This window comes from Balaenoptera ricei, chromosome 7, assembly GCF_028023285.1.
Source record: "Balaenoptera ricei isolate mBalRic1 chromosome 7, mBalRic1.hap2, whole genome shotgun sequence".
NCBI lineage: Eukaryota > Metazoa > Chordata > Mammalia > Artiodactyla > Balaenopteridae > Balaenoptera > Balaenoptera ricei.
The window spans coordinates 76,382,842-76,396,712 of NC_082645.1; the positions used below are offsets into that span (position 1 = coordinate 76,382,842).

Consider the following 13,871-nt stretch of genomic DNA (forward strand, 5'->3'; position numbering starts at 1 on the left):
TCAGTCATACCGTTTGCAAATATTTTCTTCCATTCAATATGTTGTCTTTCTGTTTTGTCTATGGTTTCCTAGCTGTACAACAGCTTTTAAGTTTAATTAGGTCCCGTATGTTTATTTTTGCTTTTATTTCTTTTGCCTTAGGAGACAGATCAAAAAATATGTATTGCTACAATTGATGTCAAAGGGTGTTCTGCCTATCATCTCTTCTAGGAGTTTTATGGTTTTCAGTCTGACTGTTATATCTTTTTTTTTTTTTTTTATGGCTGTGTTGGGTCTTCGTTTCTGTGTGAGGGCTTTCTCTAGTTGCGGCAGGTGGGGGCCACTCTTCATCACGGTGTGCGGGCCTCTCACCATCGCAGCCTCTCTTGTTGCGGAGCACAGGCTCCAGACACGCAGGCTCAGTAATTGTGGCTCACGGGCCTAGTTGCTCCGCGGCATGTGGGATCTTCCCAGACCAGGGCTCGAACCCGTGTCCCCTGCATTGGCAGGCAGATTCTCAACCACTGCACCACCAGGGAAGCCCCTGACATTTATATCTTTAATCCATTTTGAGTTTATTTTTGTATATGGTGTGAGGAAATGTTCTAATCTCAATCTTATATATGTAGCTGTCCAGTTTTTCCAGCACCACTTATGGAAGAGACTGTCTTGCCTCCTTTGTTGTATATTAATTGGCCATAAGTATGTGGATTTATTTCTAGGCTTTCTATTCTGTTCCACTGATCTGTGTTGTGTTTTTGTGCCAGTATAATCCTGTTTTGATTACTATAGCTTTGTAGTATAGTCTGAAGCAAGGGCGCATGATACCTCCAGCTTTGTTCTTTTTTCTTAAGATTGCTTTAATAATTTGGGGTCTTTTGTGGTTCCATACAAATTTTGAGATTATTTGTCCCAGTTCTGTTGAAAATGTCATGATAGGGATTGCATTAAATCTGTAGATTGCTTTGAGTAGTTTGGACATTTTAACAATATTAATTCTTCCAATCCAGGAACGTGGGATATCTTTCCATTTCATTGTATCATCTTCGGTTTTCTTCTCAGTGTTTTATAGTTTTCAGAGTATAGCTCTTACACTTCCTTGGTTAAGTTTATTTGTAGGTATTTTATTCTTTTTGATGTGATTTTAAATGGGATTGTTTTTTCTTCTGTTTCTGGTAGTTCATTATTAGTGTATAGAAAAGCAACAGATTTCTGTATATTAATCTTGTATCCTGCAACTTTACTGAATTCACTTTTTAGTTCTAATCGTGTTTCAGTGGAGACTTTAGGGTTTTCTGTTTGGGTTCATCTTGTTTGGGACCCTCTGTGCTTCCTGTACCTGGATATCTGTTTCCTTCTTCAGGATTGGGACATTTTCAGCCATAATTTCATCAAATACATTTTAGACCCCATTCTCTCTCTCTCCTCCTTCTGGGACCTCTATAATGTGCCCTATATTGTGAATGTTGGTATTCTTGATGTTATCCCAGAGATCTTTGAGCTGTTCTTACTTTCTTTTTCTTTCTTTCCTTCCTTCCTTCTTTCCTTCTTTCTTTTCTCTTTTTGTTCTTCTGTTTGGGTGATTTCCATTATTCTCTCTTCCAGATTACTTGTGCATTCTGTATCACTTAGTCTGCTGTAATTCCTTCTAGTATGTTTTTCATTTCAGTTACTGTATTCTTCAGTTCTGAGTGGGTGTTTTTGTGGTTCTATTTCCTCTAGTTCCTTGTTTAAATTCTCACTGTGCTCATCTATTCTTTTCCCTAATTCAGTTAACGTTCTTATTACTAACGATTTGAATTCTTTATCTGGTAGATTGTATATTTCTGTTTCATTAATTTTTTCAGGGGTTTTCTTTTGAGACCAGTTCCTCTGTCTTCTCATTTTGCTTAACTTTCTCTGTCTCTATGAATTTAGGTGAACTGGTTACTTATCCCGGTCTTGAAGGGGTATCCTTATGTGGGAGCATCCCTATGCAGTCTGCATGTGCTCAGTGCCTTTGGTAAGAGAGCTGGCTTTGACATGAACTACAAGTCACATCTTTCCTCGGGGTGTGCTGGCAGCTGTCACCTTGGTTAGAGGTGGGGCTAGAGATGGAGGTGCTAGGTTGCTTCTGTGTTCCACAGCCAAGCTCTCTCCCCAGTCACGGCAGGCCTCTCTCCAATGTGGAGCTGCGTCATGAAGTAAGCAGGGCTGGAGCGTGTACTGGAGCGGTCACAGGAAACCAGGCAGCCACTAAGGCAGTCTTCAATCTACCCTCTTCCTCAGGAGCAAGCCCACATGTGTGCTCTCCTCTTGAGTGGAATCCAGGCTTCCCACTGCCCTACTGTTAGTCCCAGCGGCACTTCAGCCAAGGGAACTTGCCTTCCCTGTGTCAGACCCTAGGACTGGAGCACCCAGTATGTGACTCAAACCGCTCACTCACTCCGCAGGGCAGATCTCTGCCCATGTAATCTCCTTTGTCCTCTGTGTTCCTTCCCAGTGGAACAGGTCCCGACCTGATTGCTTCTTTTCCCTGCCTACCTCATTCCATGTGGATCTTTCTTACAGCCTTGGTTGTATAGGATTCTTTCTGACAGTTTCCAATTAGTTTTCAGTGAGAACTGTTCCACATGTAGATGTATTTTTGATGTGTTCGTGGTGGGAGGTGAATTCCACGTCCTCCTACTCTACCATCTTTCTTTCAAAAAACTCAAAATTTTAAGTAAAGTGTTTTCACACTAACAGCAACGAAAAAATCCAGTGTGACCTTAGTAAAACTCAGTCTGCTGGGACAAAAATAAAAACATGCTACAGAGGCATTCTGGTGGTACCAAAGTATGGCCCACAGACCAGTGCCACAAACCATTGGTTACAGGTCTGCAATGAGATAAGTATAGAAATTGAGTGTCTAAAACTTTAGGGCACTTTGACATTGCCACAGCATCCAAGTACATAATAACTTAAGTTGTAGTTTACAAAAATATTGGTCCGTGATGGGTTGGAAACTTTTTTTTAAAAAAAGGACATTCTCAGATCATTTGAGAGACACTCCTTTGATACCAATGTAAGATAAAAGCAGTTCTGCTGATAAAGGACTGGGCTCTGGGAAAATAGCAACAAGCTCTCAAGTGCTTTTCATAACTCAGTACCTTACCATCTCCCTCTTGAAGACAGAGGGTTGACTTTTTTCTTTATTTTAATTAAAAGTTGAAATTGATAGGTCTGCTTTCTACAAAGAGCTGTGATAAGATTTTTTATTTTGCAAAAACAATATAAATAAATGATTTCACCTCTTTAAAGCTGATAATGAATTAATGAACAGGCAATGCCTTCTGTATCAGCAGTTAAGTTACTTGATATCTTAATGTAGTTCTTTTTTTTAATCAGTTTTGTACTATTTTTACCCTTCTAGCTGTATTCATGTTCCTTTGATGGCACAGTTAAACTGTGGGACTATATAGATGGCATTTTGATAAAGGTACGTGGATTGAGCTTCCATTTTCATTATGTGAAGAAGAATGGCAACATAATTTAATGACAGACATATTATTTATTGAATACTTCCATAAGGCCCAATCTTTTAGATAGCCTTCCTAAACAAATCATGAAATTCACTCACTATAAAAGAAACGATAAATTTGACTATATAACATTTTAAACTTTTTTAACCAAAAAATGAGCAATGAAACTGAAAGAAAATATTTATGAGAGCTGTTATCCCTAATACACAAAAAGTTACCAAAAACCGATAAGGAAAAACTAATGACCCAATGGGAAAAAAATTGGTATAAATTAAGAATATGTAATACACAGAAAAGAAATAACAAGTAGCCAATAAACATGAAAAGATGCTTAACCTTGTTAATAATTAAATGTAAATTAATAGATAACACAGCATTTTTCCCTGTCACTTTATCCAAATTGCAGATTGAAAAAAATACAGTGATAAAGTATAGAGAAATAGACACTTTTGTACACAGTCAATGAGAATGAAACTGAAAATGAATAAATACCTTTTGCTCCAGCAATTTCACCTTTAGGAATCTCTTGTTGAAATAATGGCAGGTATATGTAGTTCTTAAAACATTGTTCATGGTAGAAAAAAAAAAATTGAATATAATCTTGAGGTCAGTTAAAATTTGATAGTCATTCAGTAGAATACTGTAAAACCATTGATAAGAAACTGGTAGATCTATATATGTATTAACTTAAAAGGTTATTCAACAAATATGTATTGAGTGTCTCCATAGGCCGGGTTTTCTTCTGATGTTGGCAATATAGCAGTGAGCAAAATGGATTAAAAAAAAATCCCTGCCTGTTATGGAACTTATGGGGGGTGCACAGAATGAACAATATGGTGCTTTTTATCTTTCAGACTTTCATAGTTGGATGTAAACTTCATGCCCTCTTTGCTCTTGCCTGTGAGGATTCTGTCTTTGTTATAATAAATAAAGAAAAACCAGGTATAGTATAATTAATTTTTTTTATACATATGTAGCATTGAGTGGCTCTCTACGTTTTACAGTGTCTCAAATTTAACATTTTGGTTTTAGTCTGAAGTTAAGTTTTTGGAGCTGGCTTTTAAATTGGTTTCATCACTGTTACATTCATTTGGGGGAGGCTTTGTATTATTTCTGAAATATTGATGCGGGAATGATTACTTAATAAATGGCTGTGATAGTGGACAGCATAACTCCAATTTTAAAGCTGTTTTGAGCTATATGTGTCTTCCTACTGACCTTAAATCTGTCATTCTTAAGCATCACTATTACTTTACCCATCACTGAACACCCATTTGTTGATCTTGAATCTGGAGGAAATGGTATAGAAAACAGGTGATTAGGAACTAATAGTGTGGCTAAATTATTATTATATTTTCATTATCATTGGAACATTATTCCATTGAAACTGCCATGTTTCAGAGCATTTAAGGATTTCTAGAATATCTTCAGTGGTTACAAATAATTGTCCTTTAGCAGTAAATTTAATACATTTAACATTGACATGAAGGATATATCCGAAGAATTTTTCTAATCTCGGACTTCAAGAATGCCAGTCCCCCCGTGTTGTCCTCCTTAAAATAAAGTTGTATTCAGAATTCAGAGTACAGACCAGCTTTAAAGTGGTTACTGGGCAGTCAGCTAAATTGGCTCACAGCTCATTAGCTAAGTGAATCCTTCGGGGGGAGCGGGGGCGGGCATTGGCTTGGTTTTTGTTTTGTTTTGTTGTTCTGGTAGTGGTTTTTTTGTTTGTTTGGGATTCAGGGAGTTTTGTTGTTTTTTTGTTTTGTTAAAACAAATTTACGGATTGTTATATCATGGAGTTTTAAGTAAGTTGAGAATAGTCAAAACTGTGAAGCTAAATCTTTTTTAGCTAAAAGTCGTTTGGCGCCAACTCTGTTAATGAGTAATATTTTTATCTATCAAAAATGTGACATGAAAGAATAAAAGCTGTAAGTTTAGTTTTCTGATGTGGCCCATAAACCACCTCTAAGGGACATGCCAAAAAATGTTTTGGAAATGGCAGTGTATTTCTTAAAATAATTAAGTTGCCTTACCAGATGACTATTTTAAAGTAGCACTTTTGAATATTTAGGTTCTGTTCTGTATATGAAAATGTGAATTCTTTTTTTTTTTTTTTTTTTTTTTTTAGGGAGTTTTTTATTTTTTGTAAATTTATTTCTTTTTGGCTGCATTGGGTCTTTTTTTTTTTTTTAATGTTTGGCTGTGTTGGGTCTTTTTGTTGCTGAGCGCAGGCTTTCTCTGGTTGCAGCGAGCTGGGGCTACTCTTTGTTGTGGTGCGCAGGCTTCTCATTGTGGTGGCTTCTCTTGTTGTGGAGCATGGGCTCTAGGCGCACAGGCTTCAGTAGTTGTGGCATGCAGGCTCAGTAGTTGTGGCTCACGGGCTCTAGAGCACAGGCTCAGTAGTTGTGGCGCATGGGCTTAGTTGCTTCGCAGCATGTGGGGTCTCTCCGGACCAGGGCTCGAACCCGTGTCCCCTGCATTGGCAGGCGGATTCTTAACCACTGCGCCACGAGGGAAGCCCCTGCGTTGGGTCTTTGTTTCTGCGTGCGGCTTTTCTCTAGTTGCAGCGAGCGGGGGCTACTCTTCGTTGCAGTGCGCGGGCTTCTCGTTGCAGTAGCTTGTCTTGTTGTGGAGCATGGGCTCTAGGCACGTAGGCTTCAGTAGTTGTGGCACATGGGCTCAGTAGTTGTGGCTTGAGGGCTCTAGAATGCAGGCTCAGTAGTTGTGGTGCATGGGCTTAGTTGCTCTGCAGCATGTGGGATCTTCCTGGACCAGGGCTCAAACCCACATCCCCTGCATTAGCAGGCGGATTCTTAACCGCTGCACCACCAGGGAAGCCCTGTGAATTCTTAATGTCTGTCTAAATGCTTACTAAAAATTCATGTTTCTAAACTCCCTGACAATTGATTCACTAGGTCTGAGATTTGGTCTAGGAATCTGCATTTTTTTGTGTCTCCCCAGGTGGTTCTGCTCATCACTCTAGTTTGGTAGCCACTCCCCATACTCACTGCATGATTCCTCAGTTGGAGGGGTAGTTGCCAATAGCAGTAATGAAAGTTTTTATCCATATCAGTAAGACAAGTGATTCTTAACACTGACTACACATTACAGTCACTCCAAGGAACTTAAAATGTAAGATTCTCTGTGGTGGGGCCTGTCTATTTAAGTATTCCCCCAGTCGAGTCTAACGCGCAAGCCAGTATAGAAAACTGTAGATCTAAAGTAAGTCTCACTCAGATCTAAAGTCATTAGCCTTTTGGAGCTAACTGGAAACTTCCAATGCTGTAATGTCATCTGAATTCTGTTCATGGTGGAATCTAGTGTTACTCTTGAGTACTTGGCACATCGTGGGCACTCAGCCTGTGAAAATCTAGTTACTATATAAAAATGTGAAAAAGGCTTGAAAAAGATTCCCTGTGACTGGCATCTCAAAATATATATTAACATATACTTCTTTATTTGTTTCATCTTTGTTCCACAGTCCAAAACCAGAGTCTCTGATAGAAATTTGTATAAATCATATTGAAATATGCTTCTCTAGTTTAAAAACAAATGAACCTTTTATTTACACGTTATCTTATATGGTGTCATTTCTTGACTCTGTAATTAATTTATTCACCAGCTAATTAAACATTTACCATGTACCAAATACTGTTCTGGTTGCAGAGAACTAAACAGACATTAAGCTTACTAGATCAGTCATATAATACAATAAGATGACAGGTGTTCTAGAGAAAAATAAAGCAGGGAATGGGAATAGGCAACACTGGAAGAATACATATTAAATAAGTGATCAGGCGAGGTCCTGGGAGAAAGAAGAATACGCTGTGCAGCTGTGTTGGAGAAGCATATTCTAGAGCATTCCTGCCATGTTTGAGGAATAGCAGGGAGGATAGCTTGGAGTGAGCCTAAGTAGAATGGATAATGTAGAGCATTGTACGCGATTAGAAGGACTCTGACTTCTACTCTGAATAGACAAAAAGCCATTGAAGGTTTTTGAGCAAAAGAGGGACATGATCTGACTTAGCAGTAATAGAACACTGGCTTCTGTGTTGAGAAGAGACTGAAGGGGACCAAGGGTGGACGTAGGAAGAGCTGTTAAGAGATCACTATTCCTAACACTTAGGATATGAAGCAGGATCATGGCTTTAGGCTAGGTGGTAGCGGCAGAGGTGGTTAGAATTTATTGAATCTTGGATGTGTTTTGAAGATAGAGCCAGCAGGGTTTGCTGCTGGTTTGGTGTGGGGCATGAGAGAGAAGTCAAAGGTGACTCAAGGATTAAGTCTGAGCAACTAGGTAAATGGTGGTGCCATTTCCTCCAGTGGGCAATGTGGGGGAAGACTAAGTTCAGAAAGGAAAATAAGAGTTCAGGATTTAGGCATGTAAAGTTTGAGATGACTGAAAAGGCTAGAAGAATTGAGTTCAGAGCGTATAATCAGGCTGGAAAACAAAAAATGGTAGATCAGTGTATTACAGTGTATTATAAAGTCTAGGAGGATAAGGAAATAGCATAGTGAAATATAGCTATTTCCCCTTAAGGAGAAATTTTTTAAATGGAATGCAAAGAGAAGAGCATGCCAATTCTACAGAAAAGGAGATTTATTCTATGAATGTGTGGCAAGCCCATAGCATTTCTGAAACCTCTCAGATGGTTTGTTGCTTTTGGCTGCTCAGTTCACCAATGTATCATATTCCATCTCCATCTTAAAGCTCATCTCAGTACTTTGGGTTTGTTTTTTTGTTTTTTTTCGTCTCAGTACTTTGGAAAGCAGTATGCACCAGTAAAACAAATTGTTTTCTATTTCTACATATATGAAGCGTGTGTGTGTGTGTGTGTGTGTATGAGTTGTGGAATTAGCCTTCCAGTTAAAACTTGTATATTCAAATGAAGAGTACAACTTGTTCAGACAGCCTAGAATTATGATCTTAGCATCAAATTAACTTTGGAGTACTAATTAACAGTTTTATATGAGCAAATGCACATCTTCACTTTCTCTAGAGAAGCTTTATATTAATATAGCTGCCTTTGGCTAGATGTATTTCAGCTGGTTTCAGTGAAACTACCAAAATCATCAAGTCAGGAAATAGAAGCTAAGGAGCTCTCCTTTGTTTTGGATTATATAAACCAGTCACCCAAGTGCATTGCCTTTGGAAATGAGGTAAAATTTGCTTTGTTGGTTTTGTTTTTTGTACATAAAATCTCTTTCCTGCAGTCTTTCCTCTGAGAATTTTATGTTATAGTGATTTAATATTGCCTTGAGTTACAATATTTTTGTTAGTAACTAAGAAATCTGTCTTACTACTTTAGCATGTGTTTGTAGTATAGATTTTTTTAGGACTACCCTAATTTTGTAGATTGTATCTTTTTGCTCTTGTAAACTCTATAATTGTCCCCAAAAAAAATCAATGTTTTGGCATTTGTACTGTACTTCTTAGCCTGTACCATGTAGAAGCCACTTAAATGCTTTGATTATAGATATGTGTCTTTTGAAAATATGACCTCCATGTCTACAAATAACATGCCCTTATAGAAAATTTTGAAATTACAGAAAAATATAATGAAGAAATTAAATCTCACCAGTGGTAATATTTGAGGAATTTTTTCTAGACTTTTTCCTAAATGTATAAAATAACTTTTCTCAAATTGAATAATTGTCTGAGGATTTTATCTTTTTTTTCTTCACTTAACACTGCAGCATGAGTGTGTACTTAAATGTTCATCAGAAATAGTGACTGTATGATGTTCATACCATGACTTATTTAGCCATCCGTTGTTAATAATCACATAATTTATTAAAATCAAGTACCATCAAAAGCCCCTATATATCATTGTGGTGGCATGTTTCTTTAGTCTTAAGTTTTGTAGCATTATTTTGGCTTTGTTCTGAAAAGGTTTAATTTCTTAGAGTAGAGAAAACACTTTTACATTATAAACGTCATTATTCTTTAGCATCATAGTCATCAGTTAAATACAAATTGAAACCACAGTGAGATACCACTTCAGGTCCACTAGAACAGATAAAATTAAAGAATGACAGTACTGAGTAGTGGAAAGATATGGGGCAAAGTTAAACATATGCCTTTACTGTGACCCAGCAGTTGCGCTCCTAGGTAGAGAAATGAAAACATGACCACAAAACGACATGCACAAGAATAATTAATACTCATTAATAGCTCCAAAATGGAAATAACCCAAGTGTTCATCAGTAAGAGAGTAAACAATTTATGATACATATGCGTTCATTGGGATGCTGCTTCACAGTAAAAAGGAACTAATGGTGCACATAAGAGCGGGGGTGAATCTCAAAAAGGTGATGTTGAGCTACAGTCCAGACATGAAGTGTATTTACCATTCTGGTTGTATTCTGTTATAGAAAAGGCAGAGAAGTAAGCTATGGTGATAGAAATCAGTAGTTGCTGACAGGGGTGGGGGCGTTGGGGAGTGACTGGAAAGAGGAACAATGGAGCATTCCTGAGGTGAAGAAAATGTCCTAAATCTTGATGGTAGTTACATGGTTATACACGCGTCAAACATTGCATTCTGTGGTGTATAGATTACGCCTTAATAGAAGAAAGTTTAATCATTATACTTAGAGAGTCTAGTTTTAGGATTTAGGGCCTACTTTCATCTTTTAATTTTCTATGATTATTGTAAATGTAGGAGTATCCTTTCCATAGTTAAACTGTAATATGGGTTGGCCAAAGAGTTCATTTGGGTTTTTCTATAACATCTTACGGAAAAACCCAAATGAACTCTTTGGCCAATCCAATACATCATTTCATACTAATATACTCTCAGTCTGCAAAAAGTTTATTGTTCCCGTGTTAACTTTTATGATAATATTTCTTCTTAAAGGGTGTTGACTATTTTTGTGAATGTTATCTTCTCTTTGAAATACCAGGGAGAGTATGTTGCTGCAGTACGGGACTTTTACTTGTCTGTTTATTTTTTCAAAAAGAAAACAACATCAAGGTAAGAATTCTTTTTTGATAGCTTTATTTTAGTTACTCAAGAGTTCATTATAATTTTATTCATCCTTATACCTGTGACCCAAAGCTGTTTCATGTTACAAGTAATTATGAAACCACAAGATGAGGTAGAGTTTTTAACCCACAGTGGGTTAGAATCGTTAGTCACAAAATCCTAGGGAGCTTTTCCCCCCAAAACCGCTTTCACACTTAGATTCTGCTGTGTATACTTGGTGTCAAAATTGGATGTGGTTTGAAAAGTTTTCCCTAGGTGATCCACATTGTCATTTTATGGCTATAGGAATGAATATAGGCTTTGGTATATCTGGGTTTAAAATGAGTCAGATTAGTCCATTGAACCTCACTGCACTTCAAATTAACATGTATTTTAAATGGCGATAATTTCTACCTAACAGAGTTGTAAGGATGAATGAGAACGTATTTAAAGAAACTAGTGCTAAGCATGAGTAGTCACTCTTCAAATGACTCTGTCCCCTCTCCCCTTTTACCCTGCCAAGATTAACATTTGTTTTCCTTTGCAGTATAAGGATCCTGACATCTTTGGACACATTAGCCAGTTGTCTCAGATATAATTTCTCAGGCTTGTCCATACTTCATGCTAAAAACTTAGCTTTAACGAGAAATTCAAACAAACTTTGCCCAGGCAGAAAACCATAAGAACAACTGTCTGTTCTCTATTTCACTCTCAGTGGCCTCCATAGACAAGTTACTATGGTAGAATGTTATTCACATGAAATTTATATTGTGTATTAATAAATGTTTACAAAACAAAATTCTTGATTCTTGGTCATGATTTTTCTTAAAAATCGTGCATTTATGTTCAGTGAATTCTGAGCGCTCACCAGTTTGGGTTGATAAGGGTGAGACCTCCATTTTGCCTAACAACATCACTTACCAAGCCTTTAATAATCAAGGGGAAATATTTTTCTTCTAGGTTTACTTTATCATCATCAAGAAATAAGAAACATGCGAAGAACAATTTTACATGTGTAGCATGTCACCCGAAGGAAGATTGCATAGCAACTGGTCACAGGGATGGCAAAATTCGTCTTTGGTCAGTTAACTCTTGAAGAACTTGGCAATCATTTATTTATTTTAGATTAGTCCTGCAGAAAAGGGGTATACCTGGGTGCAGGGAAAAGGATGGAACTGAAAAGCAACAGCCGATAATAGAGATGATGCTTTGCTGGCATCCTCCCTTTCTTTTATTACTGTACTCTTCATTGCATAGACTTACTGTTTTAGGACTTCAACCCTTGGCCCTAGGAGTAAATCCATTTTGTCCTTAATCATTTAATTGAAGAGAACTTTTTGTCAGCCTTTAAGTAGAAAGGAGAGAGTAACAGTGAATATTGAACTAGTAGAATACTATGATGGCCTATTGTTTGCAGAAGTGACTCGTTTAGAAATAGAAAATGTACTTTTTGCACATTAAGACCAGTAAACTTGATAAACATACGCCTTTGGCCAAATTAAGAATTTTGGTTTTCTCCAATAGGAGGAATTTTGATGATGAAAAGAAATACACATACACATGTTTACATTGGCACCATGATTTGGTTATGGATTTGGCTTTTTCAGTGACAGGTAAGTACAAGTTTAAGACTTAAACTGAACTTTTAAAGTATGTGAACCAAGTATTTTAATTCACTGTACTTATAGTTTGAAAGATTTAGAATTGCATGAGCCAAATGAATTTTTTTAAGCACTTGTATATCACCCCTGTGTTTTGGGCTTTGCTCAGCACAATGCCATATGCTTAAGTTTTCACAGCTCTTCAGAGTATCAAAGTGTACACCTGTCATAAAGTCTCTTGTTAATATAAACCTATTTAAATTATATTCCTTTTCTTTTTCTAATGTATGTGCACATAGCTAAGTGCTTGTTGTCCATAAGTATAGCTACAGTTTATCAGGAGCAAACGACTGTGCTGATGCTTTACATCCATTATCTCATTTAATCCTTGACTCTGAAAATAGGCATCATTATTCTCATTTTACAGATGATGGAAGTGAAATTTGTAGTTGAGAACTAACTTGCCTAAGGTCACGTGTCTCGTAAGTGGGATTTGGACCTAGGTCTAATTCGAACGTTTGTTTTTAACTGTAAGATCGCCACATTCACTATTTTAAGTTAATTCAGATCTTTGTTCCATTCAAGCTGCATGAGAGTGGCTATAATGCGTAAAAATACCTCCTTGGAAATAGGATGACCTTCAACAGAAATTTGGAGAAGTACATTTTGTCTTTGGTTACCGTTAGCATCCCCACACGTATGTGGTGAAAATTATGTCAGTACATTTTGACTGGTCCTTAAGGGGGTGGGGGAGGGGAGGTGCTAGATGCTCCAGAAGTTTACGTGCCTGGAGAAGGTGGTTCTTCTTCCTGTAGGTCCTCCTAAAGACTGGCAGGACAAGTCTTAGTACCATTTGCTCTAGATTCCTACAGGCTTACTTGGGTTTAACTCAGTGGAGCCTCAGGAAGCAGGAGGCATCTTCAGCCTACTTGTGCTTTTGATTTGGGGGATCAGTGACTGGTATATGGGGGTGGGACCCAACCTGACACACTTAGAGTAGTACAGCAGGAGTACAGCTGTGACATATGGGAACTAAGAACAGAAGAATGAAGAGGGTGTTAACCCTATGGATAAAAGACATAGGCTACTCTTATCTTCACCCTCCTCCCCACCAAAAATACAAATGAGTATGTTTGTGGCATTGTGTGTACATATGTCTGTAATATTTCAGGCAGTGTTGTTATTCTCTCCTGACCTAAGGTGGTTTCTTCTGCCCTTCCTCATCAGTTTCTTTTTCTCTGCTGTGGCCCATGCCCAAAGGCCAAGACCCGTTGATGTATATTGTCACTGTGACTTTTCTCTGTTTTGTTGCCCTTACGCATCTTTCCACCTCCTCTCACACTAGTTATTAGTCACAGCTTTCTGTGATGGCCTTACTTATTAGCCTTAAGTCCTGGGACATTCAGGATTGGCCTTCTCAGGTGGGGTTTGGGGAAGAAGGAATAGTTAGATTAGTTGGCACTCAAAAAAGAGAATACCAAGTGCCTCTACTGTGAGCCATGGCTTTCATATAGGAAGTACTGCAGATCATCTTGGCTATTAGAGAGTTCAATTCTTGATGTTATTTTTTAAATCATGTGAGTATTTGTGAGAAGTAATATAGTACATGGTTGTCAGTGAATGTATAGGTATGAGAGAGTTAATAGAAGAAATGAAAATTAGTTGTCTGTGTAAACAAACTACAAATTATAGGGTTTTTGAGAACTGTTTATAAGTTAAGGCAAATGTTAACAGTATAAACTGTTTTGGCTCTGCTTTGAACGCAGTCATGCTGTCTGTGAGCATCTAATTTATTATTTACTTCTTTCTGATTCTTAAGC

The 13,871-nt window shown here is 37.6% G+C and overlaps 1 protein-coding gene across 1 annotated transcript in view; it reads left to right on the plus strand.

Moving 5' to 3' along the window:
- Positions 1 to 13,871, plus strand: part of WDR75 (WD repeat domain 75) — a 48,150-nt gene that overhangs the window by 8,034 nt on the left and 26,245 nt on the right. Inside the window, exons 3-8 of the mRNA XM_059928324.1 lie at positions 3,374 to 3,439; positions 4,337 to 4,424; positions 8,521 to 8,645; positions 10,389 to 10,459; positions 11,411 to 11,530; positions 11,975 to 12,063. Of these exons, the coding sequence (XP_059784307.1) occupies positions 3,374 to 3,439; positions 4,337 to 4,424; positions 8,521 to 8,645; positions 10,389 to 10,459; positions 11,411 to 11,530; positions 11,975 to 12,063 (559 nt within the window). The remainder of the gene's footprint in view (positions 1 to 3,373; positions 3,440 to 4,336; positions 4,425 to 8,520; positions 8,646 to 10,388; positions 10,460 to 11,410; positions 11,531 to 11,974; positions 12,064 to 13,871) is intronic.